Source organism: Grammomys surdaster, unplaced genomic scaffold (assembly GCF_004785775.1).
Source record: "Grammomys surdaster isolate TR1022 unplaced genomic scaffold, NIH_TR_1.0 125574, whole genome shotgun sequence".
NCBI classification, from domain to species: Eukaryota; Metazoa; Chordata; class Mammalia; order Rodentia; family Muridae; genus Grammomys; species Grammomys surdaster.
Window position 1 is genome coordinate 697,877 of NW_021620421.1, and position 15,966 is coordinate 713,842.

At 40.1% G+C, this 15,966-nt stretch overlaps 1 protein-coding gene across 1 annotated transcript in view; it reads left to right on the forward strand.

The window, feature by feature from the left end:
* Positions 1-15,966, forward strand: part of Chd6 (chromodomain helicase DNA binding protein 6) — a 117,938-nt gene that overhangs the window by 50,145 nt on the left and 51,827 nt on the right. The window contains exons 15-16 of the mRNA XM_028786754.1: positions 264-474; positions 5,443-5,638. Coding sequence (XP_028642587.1) covers positions 264-474; positions 5,443-5,638 — 407 coding nt within the window. The remainder of the gene's footprint in view (positions 1-263; positions 475-5,442; positions 5,639-15,966) is intronic.

Below are 15,966 nucleotides of genomic sequence, written 5' to 3' on the forward strand. Positions count from 1 at the left end.
TACCTGAGTAAGTTGGGTTAGAACTTGACATCTCTGACTTTGAGTTTCCTAGAAGGAATTCTAGGAAAGCAAGGTGGCCCTCCTGCTACAGCAAACTGACTCCTAGGGGTGCAGAGCCAACCACACCTGTAGTCTTACTGCTGGTCCATTAGAGTCATTAAGTCAGGATTCATTGTTTCCCCAGGAGATAAGAAAGGATTCTACATGAAGAACAGCTTTTAATTACATCTTACTCAAGAATGCTTTTGTCTGTTCTTTTTCAGGGGCAGAGGAAAAGATTCTGGAAGATTTCAGGAAAGCCCACAGCTCTGAAGCCTCTGACTTCCAGCTGCAGGCCATGATCCAAGCAGCGGGGAAGCTGGTGCTGATCGACAAGCTTCTCCCCAAGCTCATTGCAGGCGGTCACAAAGTGCTCATCTTCTCTCAGATGGTGCGCTGTCTCGACATCCTGGAAGATTATCTCATCCAGAGGAGGTGAGACTCCTCCATTGGCACACTCACCCACCACTGCATGCAGTGTATTTCTTTAACAAACACGTGCATAGGTCTGAACAACAGAACATTCACCATTAGAGAAAAGGAATATCTTTTTAAAGATTGACTAAAAAGTCCATTGCTAATGGTAGGACCAAGTAGTCTCAAGTTTACCTGTCTGGAATAAATTCATAGCTTTTATAATGTCGAGTTACTGTTTTGCTTCAGAAAAATCCCACGCTGGTTTATGTTTAACTTCAGTTGGGAGAAATAGAGTTGCAGTAGCATTAGGAAAGGCTAAGAAAATGGCATAGTAACATTTTTTGTGGTGTGATAGAAGTGCATCTTGGAAGATGTCACCTCCTTAAGTTTCTGAAGGACTTAAGCCAACAACTCAGAAAGAACTGTTTGTCCACCAGTGGACCTGAGGCTTTGTGACACTAATGGTAGTACCCAACTCTTTACTTCTATCCCTGTAATTCTTTGGACCTGACTTTCATGACTGTACAAGTGAGAAGTCTGGTATCGTGGAGATTATTTAGATTCATGAAGGAACTGCCCTGGTCTCCTCATACTGTTTTAGATTCTCTGTCACTGTAATACACCAGTGATCTGAAGATGATGATAAATTTTTAAGAATACACTTGCAAAGATACAAGTTCACAAGATCATTAGAGTTAGTGGTGTTAGCAATACACGTCTTTCTTCTCAAGTAGGAAAACTGGAGTAGGTCTCTGATATCTTAGCAAATATTCTTATCTTTGAAATTTGTGTTTGTCCTTATAAATTAAATCCCTTTCTAGAAAGAATACTGAGAGAAATGACAGGTTTAACTGAGGGAAGTGCTGGCTTTAATATGCACAGGTCATTCTTCAGAGTCAGAGTAGGTAATAAAGAAAGTCCTCTGAGCACCATGGTAGAAACTTTGAGGGGAAGCTGATGGCTCTAAACCAGAACCAACAAAACAGTTGGGTAGCTTGTCAGTTCACTATAGATTACAAGCTTATTGCTAAAGCACTTGCTTTTTATAAATACCTTACTCTACATATGACTGTTGAGGGTGGTGTTTTGTGTTGATAATTACAGTGTGATGAACAGGCTTGGAAATAAAAGTCTTTACTAAGCTCTCTTTTAGGTTGTTTTTCCTTAATTGTTCATTTTAATTTGTGTTCCAGTTAAGAATTATGATTCTCTTTGAAAATATGAAATATATAGCATGACACCCTTCACAAGTCCTTGTTCATGCCTGAAGGCTGTCTCTTTTTAGCCTTTCATTTTGAGAAATAATATCCATAGAACTTTGCTTTCTTTCCAAATAGGTCTAATTGTCTAGTTTTCTATTGAATAAAATAGGATATCTTTCCCCCAACACTTATTATCAAATACTACTTATAACATTTATTGAAGTGTTATAAATGCTAGGTGTATGTCCATTCTTTTCATTCTTCCTTTCAATGTGTTTATTCTTGGGGCAGTAGAGATGGTTCAGTGTTAAGAGCATTTGCTACTCTTACAGAGAACCCAAATTAGTTTCCAGCACCCACACTGAGCAGCTCATGGTTGCCTGTAATTCTAGCCCTAGGGGACTCAACAGCCTTCACAGCACCTGTACACATGTAGCATACACATAGACACATATGCACATAAATAAAAAATATTTTTTAAAATTTTCTATTATTTTGCTCACATTTTTCTAGATAAACTTTAAAATTATTCTATAAACTTACTTGTAACCATTCTAGACTTTAACTACAATGTATTTGTTTACATATATATTTTATAAAGAGGGATGAGAGATATATTCACAATAGAATTTTATTGGACTTTTATACATTAAATAGACAAGGATCGATGTCTTTGAAAAACTGAGAAACAAGCTACTCTCTGTATCTTCCTAGGCCGTTCATGTACACTATTGAGTTAATATGGAGGATCACCTACCTACCTGTTGTTGAGACCTGCCTTATACATACATAGTGAACTCCTTGTTGCTGGGAGAAAAGAATATTGTTCATTTTCCTTCAGGTCTTCTGAGGTCAACAATTGTTGTGCCAAAAACATGTTGTCCCCACCCCCTAGCCTGTCAGAGGTTTCTCCAGAGTGCTGCTTGCTTCTTGTTGACATATTACAGTTTCTCAGTATTACAGCTTGATGAGTCACATTAGATCCTAGGGATCTCAGTCAAAATACAGTTGTTACAGAGGGTTAATTGCTGAAGTTTAGTGTGGAAAACTTCATGGTATCTGATTTCTTCAACCTTACTGGCCCTCAAGGTTCCCTTTGTTCACTGTCAGTTAGGTTGTTGTCCTCATTTAATTTTATGCCAGACTTTCCTACAGAAGTGGGAGCACTGCCAAAAGATCTGGCTTAGTAGTAGGGAGAGAGTGCAGAGTGATCTCACAGTTCACATAATCCATTTCTAGTTTTTTCTTTAAGAGCACTCCCTCAAAACTAAACAAGTGACAGTGGGAATCCTTAGCCATTCTGCACACATATCGTCTGAAAGCTGTTATGTTGCTGCAGCTGCTGGGATGCTCTCTACTTTATGGAGAAAACACACACACACACACACACACACACACACACACCCTCTCCTCATGATGTCAAGCTTCATCACCCCTATTTGTTGATTTCTTCCTTCCCAAATGCTGTACCAATTCCAACTTAGGACCCACAGGCCTCTGGCTTTTCCTTGATGCTCAAGGGTGTCTTGTCCTCTATTCCTGAAGCATTGCTTGTTGACATAGAAGGGAAGGACGCTGTTGTTTAATAGAATCCTAGCCCTGTCTTCTCACTAAGTTCTGGGTTCCTTCTGCCCCGTTACACATAGCCCAGTACAGAGTGCAGCATTGCTTGATCAGCACCATTTGGATATTTAGGTATACTGAGTCTGCCTTCAGTCAGAGTTTCAAGTTCCCAAACTGTACTAGTGTCCCTAACTTGTCTCTAATTACACTTTTTAGTTCTTAAGCAAACTTCTCTGTTCAGCATTGAAATGTGGGTTACTGTGAGAACCATCATCTGGTGGATCTGTCTTCAAATTGGTTACCGGCTTGTGGCTGAGCATGCTGATTTGTTTGTATGATTGTCTTGCTGTGAAGTTTCTATAGGTGGGGAGTGAGGGGGATGATAGAAATACCTCATAGGATTGCTGTGAGAATTAAATACAGTAATCCGTAATCAAGCATGTACGGCATACATAGTGTCTGGTCCAGAGCAGACACCAAAGGACTTGCTTCTGTCAATGTTAACAGTGGTTACAAATGTTAGATTAAGATACTTACAGCTAATCCTTAGTCTTTTTTGTCTTATGTCATAAAATCTCTTTGGTCAGTTTTTTAATAGTCTAATTTCCAGCCTCTCCTGGCATTTATGGCTGTGGCTCCATAAAATGTTCTTCTTTGATGTATTCTAATTTTAAAACAGTAACAAAGACCATCCACCCTTTGGTTACCTTGTGAGTATGTGAGGGGAAGACAGTCTCAGTGTTGCTTTTTTCTTTGTTGCAGTATAAGTCTTCATCAGTTAGCTTTCTTTCCATTCACTTCCTTGGCTGGTTTCTTCACATATATCTTTTCTTTTCTCAGCCAAATCAGGGCTGTCTTAGCAAATTCTGTTTTCAAAGCCATCCCACATAGAGTCATCTACATTGCCTGTCTTTATGTAGTCTTACCAGTTACCTCACTGGGTTAGAGACTTTTTTCCTGAATTGATTCAAGGTCTTGGCATTGATTGGCTTCAGATTACTTGGTCTTTTTCTTTAAAAACAGTTTTTCATGCTTACTTTTCTTCTGTGTAAAGATATTTTACCTATAGGCATGTCTGTTTACTATGTGCATGCCTGGTGCCCAAGGAGATCAGAAAACTGTGTCAGATACCCTGGAACTGGAGTTGCATATGATTGTGAACCACCACATACTTAACTGTGAATCAAACTGGGTCTTCTGCACAAGCAGCCAGTGTGCAAACCATTGAGCTCCCAGGCTCAGTGTTTTTCTCAGAATGTTCCTACTACTTCTACTTCACCATTGAATTTTTGTCAGTTTTGGTGCTGAGAGTAACTTATCCATCCATATAAATTCACTTGTTGTTAGTAGGGTAAACAGAAAGGATAGAAAAAGACACAGGAAAAATAAGATTGTTGCTATGCATTACTGCTCTGTTAACTTCATAGTATCTACAATGTTCTTCTGTGTTTTGTTTTGTTTTCTGAATGATCAGTAGCAATATGTCCCTGAACATCTTCATTTCCTGTTCTTTATACTCTTGTCTTTACCCCATCATGCTATCCACATCTTTCTCATCTCTTGAAGCAGGAGCCCTCCATCTCACTCCATTGTCCTCTTCATGGTCTTTACTCTTCCTGTTGCCAGCACATCTTAGAAGCTCTTTCTGTGGTATAACTGTACACATGGAGGCTCTGCACCTTTAAAGTTTTTTGAGAAACATCACCAGTTCGTAGCCCAGGCCTGGCAATACAGGCTCCTTACCACTTCCAAGTGCCCTGAGCAACTGGAAACAGATGTCAACTCTGAGCCCAGTTATGAGCACTGCTAAAATTAATGGTTAAGGCTTATATTTGTTCCTCGGCCAGGAAAATTGTAGGATGGTGTTCTTTACAAGTATAAACTGGGAAATTCATGAGAATAAATTTTGGACAACTTACTGGGGATCCATATTTTCAGATTTTAAGTCTTGCAAGCATCCTTGATTTATAACTGGCTTTTGTTGTTGTTGTTGTTCTTTTTTGTTTTTTTTAGTTTTTGTTTTTTTAACAAGGAAGACATTTTCAGTGTAATTTTAATCTGCTCTGCTCCTTCTGTAGGAGGTGGGAGTCCTTAGAGACTGTTGTCAACTGATCCAAATTTAGAAGTGATATATTTGAAGCCAGTGGGCAGTAGCTTCCTAATTGTTTGTTCTTTGAACCGTGATTAACAGCTGGGCTTTCATTCATTTGGGTCCCCTCAGATACACCTATGAGCGAATTGATGGGCGAGTACGGGGAAACCTGCGCCAGGCAGCCATCGACCGGTTCTGTAAGCCAGACTCAGACCGCTTTGTCTTTCTTCTGTGCACCAGAGCAGGAGGCCTGGGAATCAATCTCACAGCTGCTGATACTTGCATCATATTTGATTCTGACTGGAACCCACAAAATGACTTGCAGGTAACCATTAGAATGATAACTCTTTATTTAGCTGCCCTGACTCCCAGAATTTCATAACAAAGTCTGGCTTAGTTATAGATTGTCTGATGTGCTGCATGTATTAGCTTTTAGGGATTTGGCTAGGAGAAGAAACTAAATGAAAAGTAGGTGTTGACTCTTCCCACTAATTAGAGAGTAGTTCTTTCCCTTTGGTTGAAATGAAGTGATGTTTCCTGGTAATAGCCTCAAAAACAGACTAGAACTGCTGTTATCAAACTTAAATATCTAGCATTTTCCCTTCAGTTTGTTTTATGTCACATGTCAGTTACAATAAATGAATTAACAACAACAACAAAAAAAGAAGTGGGAAAGCTCTATAGTGTCAGAAAGGGACGTGTCACAAAGGGACAGGCGCTCTCACTAGGCTGTTTGCTCTCCATTTGATGCATATGTCAGAAGTTACATGTGTCCACTTTAGTGGATTTGAAGGTTCTGTTTTCCAATTGCAGCCAAACTAAATAACATGTGACTTTACAAAAATTATTGCAGAACCATCCATGTTAAACATAGGAAACGGACAGTGGATCGACAAGTAAAGGTGCTTGCCACCAGGCCTGACAGCCTAAGTCTGATACCCAGGACCCACATGGTTTGAAGAGGAGAACCAACTCCCTCAATTTGTCCTTTGACCTCCACATTCACACCATCTGCATGCGGGCATGCGCGCGCGTGTGCGCATGTACACACACATTCAATAAATTTAAGTGTAATAAAGGCAAACATTATGAACAATAAGAAAAGAGTAGTGCCTCTATTTGGAGTTCATCAGCTCTGTTTCAGAAATAAATTCAGTGCAGCTACCAGATTGTGCAGTGATTCAGCCATAAAATTTTCCAACTTCTCAGAAAAACTATTAGAAAAATAGACTGATATCCATTATTATTCATGATTAACTTCTTCCTAATGTATACTGAATCTTAAAATGTTTGCTAATGCTATGATTATTAGTGTGTAGGATGGGAAATATGTATAAATGGCTCATAATCTAATAAGTTCTTGATCCAAAATATTAGGAGGCTATTGTTTCATTTAATGCAAGAGGGCCCCTAGGGTTACCACAAGAAGGGATGCCAAGAAGAGGTCGTCAGACTGCAGGGCAGGCCCTCTCTCCTACAAAGTCACTCTCTCCTGTCCTTTTCTTTTAATGAGTTTCTAAATAATCTTCTGTGTGATGAAAACTGTGTAGTAGTTGAAAGCCAGTGTTTTAAATATTAAGTTGCCTAAAACTTAGGAGAAATACTATGATAAATTATCACGAAGTAAATTCTGTGGCACTATATTCATTATCTGGTTTTTAAATTAAACTGGTGGTTATGAATAATTTATTGTCAGTTCTTTGTCCTGGCAAAGGGATACTAGAATCAGCGATGAGTTGCTACATTTCATAAATACAGCTTTTGAATAAATAACATATGCTCAACATTTAAGTTGAAAGGCAAAAGCTAATATTTGATCTATCTATGAAACCGCCTAGTTTGGAGTTAGAGATGTGGGTCAGTGGGAGAGCACTTGCCTAGTTTATCCAAAGCTAAATTCCCAGCAGCTAAAAGTATCCGAGATTTATTTAAAAAAAAAAAAAAACCTATGAAAGTATTACTTTTGTGGCTGCCATCTATTTATTTAATAGTTTTATTTGAACGTAGCCCATGCCCGTGTGTATTATCTTTGCTGGACAAAGTCACAATGGTGGCTATAAGTTAGCAACAGAAACCTCAAAAGCCACAAAATAGTTAGCATCAGGCACTTTGCCAATGGTTGCCCAACTCTAGAAGATCTCTTCTTGAGCCCTTGGCAGCTGTGAAAGTCCCTGCTCCTTTGTGATGCATACTCAACATTAGATTGGTTGTAAGACAAAATGTCAAGGAGAAGAATAGTATAAGAAACCAAAAATGAGTGGCCAGTTTGGACTGTCTATAGGAATTTCCAGAAGGGAAATTGGAAGCATAAGGCTAGAGGCAGAAATTTTGGAATCACAGTGCCTCACCTAATGGATTGTAAACATCAACAATTGAATAGGTAAAACATCAAGAAAAGCAAAAGGTGAGAATACCTTACCTAATAGAGAGGTGAAGTCCTCTAAGATGATTGATTTGCATGTAAAGCAACCAAAGGAAGTGAGTTGAGCTGTCAAGAGTTAGATCTGTGAAGAGAGGAGACACTTTGGAATGGCTGTTGTTAATATGTACTGCCAGGGACTTGTCAAAAGATAAAGATTATTAGTGAAGTCATGCTGAAGTTGTGAAGTAGTGTGAAATTGTTCAGTGTGCTGTCAGTTTGTGAGCTTCCTCTAACACTCAGCCTAAATGAAGAGACCAAGAAGACCACACTGCAGATGGTCCTCGGTGGCAGCCTGCATGCCAGAACATCACAAAACATAATGAGTGATAGTGACAGCCCAACTCACGGTTAGATTTCTAAATTTTTTTGGCTCTTGGTCTTCCAGACTAACTTCTCTGATTCTGATCCACTTGTTGCTTTTTTATTGGTTATTATTACAGTTTCATTAAAGTATAGAGTAGTTTAAAGACAAGAAATTAAATAATTATTGGGAAGTGATCAGTGTGTTGAAAAGACAAGATGATACATAGAGGGACAGTTCAAGTTCTAAGTGTACAGAGATGAAACAAGGTTCTTGCCTGCTGGATGGGCTGGAGTCTGCCTACAGAATGGTACAAATACACTTCCATTTCTCATAATATTTCCCCTTGCACATGGGCACTTATATACAAAGTAGGGGAAAGGTGGAGGAGACTCAGACCATCAGACCACCCTATGATTGTCAAGACTGTAGCTAAATCAGCTGTGAAGATGGCCAAAGTGAGATCCTAACACTAATGAGAAAGAAAAACTGCTAGATCTTTCCCAAGAACTATTCTTGTTCAGGACATTTCGTTTGCATGTATTTATTTACCCATGCCAATATTTTTAATAAATGAATCATCTATTATTGTCTTTGGAAAATAGATTTAGTTATAAGCATTTATCTAGGAATGGGTTAAGACACATATCACCTGTATTGCCTGATATAAACATCAAACCATGGAAAAGAGATTCCATTTTGAACTGGATTTTAACTTCTGTTGTGGTGAAATTTTAGCAGAGATCTCAATTCATTTGAAAGAAAGTGGGAGTTCATTGTGGTCTCAAACAGTATGGCAATATCGTGACCATTCCAAAGTTGTTTTTGCAAGGATAAATTATATTTTTTAACTAATTTCTTGTGGATCCCTATAGGACCTTAAATGTAAAGCAACCATAATTGTAAGGAAGAGTAGACTCTGCCAAAGTGCACCTACGACTGAGCCAGGGAGTTTTGCTACTGAACAAATACAAGATGGTTATCTCAAAGAATTTATTGTGACTTTATCATTTCAGAGATTACACCCTATGGTCAGTTAGCCCTCTTACCTTCAGGCCTGCAGCAGGGCAACACATTACAGTGTCAGGCTCATGGCAGAGTAGCCTGTTCAACACATGGAAGTAGCTAAGAGACAGAGAGTCAATAGCTGGTTCCAGTATCCCCTTGAAAGACATCTCTATGCCAACCTAATCCTCTTCTGCTCAGACCTACTTCTCATAATTTTCTGTAGTGCTAAGCATATCTTCAAGGAACATCTGTGGCCTGGGGAACAGAGCTACCCTCTGGAAAACCAGCCATGCATCAGAAAATAGTCCTGTTTGCTTTTAGGTTTTTCACTGTTACTGTTTATCCATTAGACCCCCCTCGTGCTCAGTCCAGTGATTGGCTGCAAGCATCCAAGTCTGTATTGGTCAGGCTCTAGCAGAGCCTCTCAGGAGACAGCTATACCAGGCTCCTGTCAGCAAGCACTTCTTGGCATCAGCAATAGTGTCTGGGTTTTGTATCTGCATATGGGATGCATCCCCAGGTGGGGCTGTCTCTGGATGGCCCTTCCTTCAGTCTCTGTTCCACTCTTTGTCCCTGTATTTCCTTTAGACAGGAGCAATTCTGGGTTAAAAATTTGAAGATGAGTGGGTGGCCCCATCCTTCAACCGGGGTCTGTATGTCTCTACAGGTTCTCTCTCCTCTTTGTTGAGTATTTCAGCTAATGTCATCCCCATTGGGTCCTGGGAGCATCCCTCCCACCCTCTACCTCCTATGATTATTTTATTTCCCCTTCTAAGTAGGACTGAAGCATCCACACTTTGATCTTCCTTTTTCTTGAGCTTCATATGGTCTGTGAGTTGTGTCATGGGTATTCTGAGCTCTTTTGGGCTAATAGCCACTTATCAGTGAGTATATATCAATCACTTTTGTGATTGTGTTAACCTCACTCAAGATGATATTTTCTAGTTCCATCCATTTGCCTAAGAATTTCATGAAGTCGTTGTTTTTAATAGCTGAGTAGTAAATGAACCACATTTTCTGTATCCATTCCTCTGTTGAGAGACATCTGGGTTGTTTCCAGCTTTTGGCTATTATAAATAAGGCTGCTATGAACATGGTGGCACATGTGTCCTTGTTATATGTTGGAGTATCTTATGGGTGGTATACCTAGGTCCTCAGGTAGTATTATGTCCAATTTTCTGAGGAACCACCAGACTGCTTTCCAGAGTACCAGCTTGCAATCCCACCAACAATGGAAGAATGTTCCTCTTTCTCCACATCCTCGCCAGCATCTGCTGTCACCTGAGTTTTTGATCTTAGCCATTGTGACTGGTATAAAGTGGAATCTCAGGGTTGTTTTGATTTGCATTTCCCTGATGACTAAGGATGTTGAACGTTTCTTTAGGTGCTTCTCAGCCATTTGAGTTCCCTCAATTGAAAATTCTTTGTTTAGCTCTGTACCCCATTTTTTTATTTGGGTTATTTGGTTCTCTGGAGTCTGCCTTCTTGAATTCTTTGTATATATTGGATATTAGCCCTCCATCAGATGTAGAATTGATAAAGATCTTTTCCCAATCTGTTGGTTGCTGTTTTGTCCTATTGACATTGTCCTTTACCTTACAGAAGGTTTTCAATTTTATGAGGTCTCATTTGTCAGTTGTTGATCTTAGAGGTGTTCTGTTCAGGAAATTTTCCCCTGTCCCTGGGACAAGTGTGTTATCTTCATTGTGGTCAGAGTCCTGTATTCCTTCTTTCTTTTTGTTCCACAAACCTCCATGTGTATGATTAATGTCATCTTGGTCTCAACCTGAGGCAGGCAAAAGAAGACAGTCAAGTGTGAGACATTTGTGTAGACTCACAGAACTCTTGTGGATGACTCTGTAGACTGTTCCATCTCCTGGGTGGGGTTGAATAACCTCTCCATTGTTGGGTGCATAAGTGCCTTCATTTGAGCACATTTCTACCCTACATAAAAGTTGGACTTTAGGATGAATAAGAAAGGAAATGTGATACTATAAAAGCATGTAGGGTGTATGTTACATTCCTCTGCAAGGACCTTTGCCTAGAATACATAGTCAACTTTCTCTTGTTGTTACCTTCAAACCCATATAACCCAGGGGGAAAAAGTGTCGATGCTTAATGTCACTAAAAGGTACTGTTACTTAGCTTCTAGATCAGTGATTCTTAGCCTGTGTGTCATGGGTCACCTAAGACCATCCAAAAGCACAGATATTTACATTATAATTCATAACAAAGTTATGGTTATGAAATAGCAACGAAAATAATTTTATGGTTGGGGGTCACTACAGCATGAACTGTATTAAAGGGCATAGCATTCGGAAGGTTGAGAATCACTGTATCTTATCAATCATACTGTTTACCTTAATCACTTTATTTTTTCAATATATTTTGTTATATTTATTTTTATTATATTTGTTTATTTATTGGAGTGAAAGATGTGCACCACAACAGAAATGTGGAAGTCAGGGGACACTTGTGGGAGTTGATTCTCTCCTGTGGAACCCTGAAGGCTATCAAGCATGATGACAGGTGCCTTTACTCACTGAACCATCTTGCTAGCCCATTAATCACTGCCTTTATTTACCAGAATTATCCAACAAACTTCCCAGAAACAAAGATTTGCTATCACGTAATATACTGAAAGATCAAAAATTTAAAAATTCAATTACCTGTCAGTAAAAAAACTGAATAAACTGTAGTATATACTTACTTTTGAAAAAAGAATAGGGATATCTCTGTGAACTGCTATGGAATCTGTTGGGTTAGTGGTGGGGTCCCATGTCTGCCCCTCTACCGGGCTAGGGCCTCTCAGGGGGGCAAGACATGGAAGATTGACTGCACTCTACCCACGTTGGGTGCAGGTTGAGCTTCGGGCTATGGGTGTGGGGGAGCTGGAGCTAGCTGAACTGGTTTTCAGGCTCCTGGGCATCCAGACACCACTGGAAGCCACAGAAGAGCCAAGAAAGAAGTGGAGGCTCACAGGCTGGATTGGCCCATTGGCCTGAAGAAGCTCTGGGTGCACCCTGTGGGGGTGGTCCTTGGCTTAGTCATGGTTGCTCGGTTGGCTTGGGTTGGTGGTCCCTGTGGCGGGAACGCAGAGAGGTCTTCTGCAGGAGATTAGATGGTGGCTCTGTAGGCATGGGCCTTATTCTCCACAGCAGATCCCAATGAAAAGAAACAGTCCGTGGTCTCATGATGTTTATTGTCATGGTAGAAAATGGATGAAAAACTGTGCCACCACCCCCACCCCCACCATTTCTTCAGGGAGGGCCTGAGGTTAAATACCTTTTGCAAGGAGGAGGGTCTGAGAAGGAGAACTTAATTGGATAAGCCCTTCTGACCTTTAATTACGTCATTAATATGAAGATCTGTCTTGAGTCTCCTTGGCCTGTAGTCACGCCCTCTACCTGTGGAGGGGCTAGTTAGGGACATTGCCCTTATGTGACTGAAAGATAAAAATCTGTGGAGGGCTCTGTGGCCTCCTGTCAGGACCCTAGAGTCTGGGGACCTGGCGAAATGCCTACCATCCCTTAGGATCGTCTGAGTCCCACCTGGAGCCCCTCAGGATCACTTGGGGGTCTCCGGTGGTTTCTAGCCTGTGCTCGACCAGAAACCAGGCTGCCTTTCAAGGTTCAACAGGAATCTATATTGGCGAATGAAAATAAAGAAATGAAATATATTTGTATATGCTAGCATTCATTCATTTGGGGAGTAGACGGTCTCACTGTGTTAATTCTGGCTAGCCTGGAATTCAGTATCTAGGCAGACTGGTCTTAAATACTAGCATTTATTTTTAATGGGCTATTTATATTTATGCCTGTCTCTCCTTCTCTCTGACCAAGATAAGGTAAAACCAAACCAAACCAAAATAAAACAGTTTGTGTGTTTTTAAAAATGCTTTCCTATAGAGGGAGCTAGGAAACAATGTACATGACAGAAGTGATCTTAGAACCACTTTAAATATTCTATATCATTATTGAACAGATTAATTTTTTAGCTTTTTTAAAAAGAGTCAAAATGCTTAGTGTTAGTTTACCTTTCACCTTACTTATTTTGGTATTAACATCTTACATAACTGTAATATAATGAATTATTGCAACCAAGAGATTAACACAGATACAGTATTACTAATGGATTCACATGAATCCCATGTGTGGGAAACTTTTCTGACTCAGAATCACTTTCCATCAGAAGTCATGCCCCCACAGCATCCTTCAGGGTGTGACAGTGTCTTTGTTTTTCCTTACTTTGATGACCGTGACACTTTAAAAGGTACTGACAAGCTTTTTAGATTGTCCCTTGATTTATTGTTTTGTATTTACTGATTTTTTTCTTAGACATAAAGTTACGCATTGCAGGCAAGGATATCATAGAAAGCCTAGTGTCCTGCTCAGTGCTTCCTGTTGGAGCACATGATGTCACTGTCCAGTTATTTGTAATGAGATTTTGATTTGGTCAAGTTGCTGTCTCCCACGCTTTTCAATTTTAAAGTAGTTTCTACTGTTTAAAATTAGTTAGGTATCTTATGAGTAGATATTTTGGGATCTTACAAATACAGTTTCTCACACTTTCCACATTGCTGTTAACATCTACCAACAGAGACTTGCCCTCAGTCAGTATTACCATAGTGTTTGGCTGATGCTAAATTTTGTATCCATTATTTTTTTTTCTATATTTTTGAATAATATTTATTTTTGCCCCATTTATTTAGTTAGAGATTCATGGATATTTATGTTCTGTATTTTGTTAGTGACTGTTTTGTTTTATGTTGGGGTCTTACTACATCAGCCAGGCTGACCCACAGCTACTGGGCTCACAGAATCCTCCTGCTTCACTCTTGTGAGTAGCTAGGACTACAGCTATGTGTTGGTACAGCTGTGTATTTTATTTTATAATCCTTGATCCTCACTATCCTAATGCTCTTCACACCATCTAAGCACTTTCTCAGTGTTTTGGATAAAATATTCAGATTCCTGTTAACATTTTCTGACAAGGTCATAGAATTGGCTATTTCTCTGCTGGTCCCTGTTCTTTTTATTTGAGGAAAGTGTTTAGTGGTCAAGATCTGAAGCCAGGTATAATACCATTCACCTTGGCACTTAGGTGGGAATAGAAAATCAGGAGTTCAAGTTCAGCCTTGATCCACATTTCAGGATTGACACCAGCCTAGGTTACATGAGACCTGTCTCAAATAAGTGAATAACTACACACTGTTTATACTGCAGACACCGCCTGGAGTGAGGTTTCTGATGCCAGCCTGTTGTGGGGCTAGTCACAGTCTTTGTTCTCTGCTGAACACAGCTAGGTCATATCTCAGCAGCATATCATTCAATCACATCTTGCATAAAATCAAATAGTGTCAAGATTATTGACTATTATTTTATAAAAATAAGCTTACTAAAACAGATCACTAATCTATAGTAGGTTATTTCATCTATAATATTACAGTATATAAACAAAAACATTCTTTTCCAAAGATTCTTAGTTTAGTTCTTTTCTTCCATGCTAGGTTGTTTGGTTGGGTTTTTGCTACAAAGTCTCATATACCCCAGACTGACTTCAAATTCCCTGTGGATCAAAGATTGTCTTTGAACTCATAATACCCATTTCTGCATCCCAAGAGTTGGGCTTATAGTTATGTGGTGCCATACTCAGCCAGAAAGTTAGTTCTTAAAATTCAAAACAAATGAACAATTGGATCTCTCTGTGTATTAGAGAGACAGCATAGCCCCTAATAAGCAAATTAAAAATACAAATCATTTATGCATTTTTGTTTGATATATAGTTTTTTATTTTTCAATTCTGATAGATTGTTATCTAGATTTCACCAACTAGGTTTGTATTTTTCCTGTTTACTTTATCACATTTGCCCCGTTTTTTCAGTCCTTTTCTCTGAGTATGTACATAGACATACATTTAAATTGAAAATAAATTAGGAGCCATAGAAGCTTTTACCTTCTTTTTTTTTAACTTTTTATTGGTTCTTTGTAAATTTTACATCATGCACCCCAATCCCTCTCATCTCCCTGTCCCCTCATCTCCGTCCTCCACCCTTACATCCTCACCCCCAACAAGAAAAAACAAATCTTAACTGTGGAAGCTATAGAGTATCAAGTGTATCCCACAGTACACCCTTTATCCACACTTCTTTTCCTGCAAATGTCCATTGCAATAACTTGTTGGTCAGGTACAAGGCCTCTGGCTTCTGCTAGTCTATCATGACAGGAACTTCACTGGGATTCCTCTCAGATATTCTGTTGTTGTCCTGTGTTGTGGAGATCCTATAGTTTTGGATATGTAGAACCAACCTCTTCAGTGATGGGGTAGATGTTGGGGTAGGCCTACTCAAAGCCCAGGATCTGGGCCCTAGAGGAATCTGAGCTGATCATCCTGCCGGCTCTCCTGCTCTCGGGGCTGGCTCACCAGCAGCCCCCTCAAACAGGCCACCTCTTCCCTGCTGCCCAGGTGAGTTGCAGGGCCTGCTTTCCCAAGTGCTGCAGCCAGTGAGGGTCTTCCACTCTGATGACCTTAGAGCCAGCTTTCTTGTCTGCCATAAGTGGCAAGAGCCCTTGGGAGAAGGGAATGGCATGTCTCCTTGCTCGTGTCATCTTATGGTAGACAAGTGTCAGGACCAACACTCCCACTCTCACACCCTCAGGCTGGCTCACCTGTATACCCTCACTACCAGGGCCAGCTCTACTGTGCTGCCCAGGTGAGGTGTGGGGCCTGTTCCAGAGAGCTGCAGCTGGTGAGAGGCAGGGCCAGGTCTCCTGCTTGCCACAGGTCAGGAGCGGGGAGGAAGGTTGTCTCTCCTTCACCTAGGCCAGCCACCATGCTCCAAGCTGTTTACCCAAAACTCCTGAAATGGGCAGGGCTCATTCTCTCAAGTACTGTAGCTGGCTAGGGGCAGGGTCAACTCTCC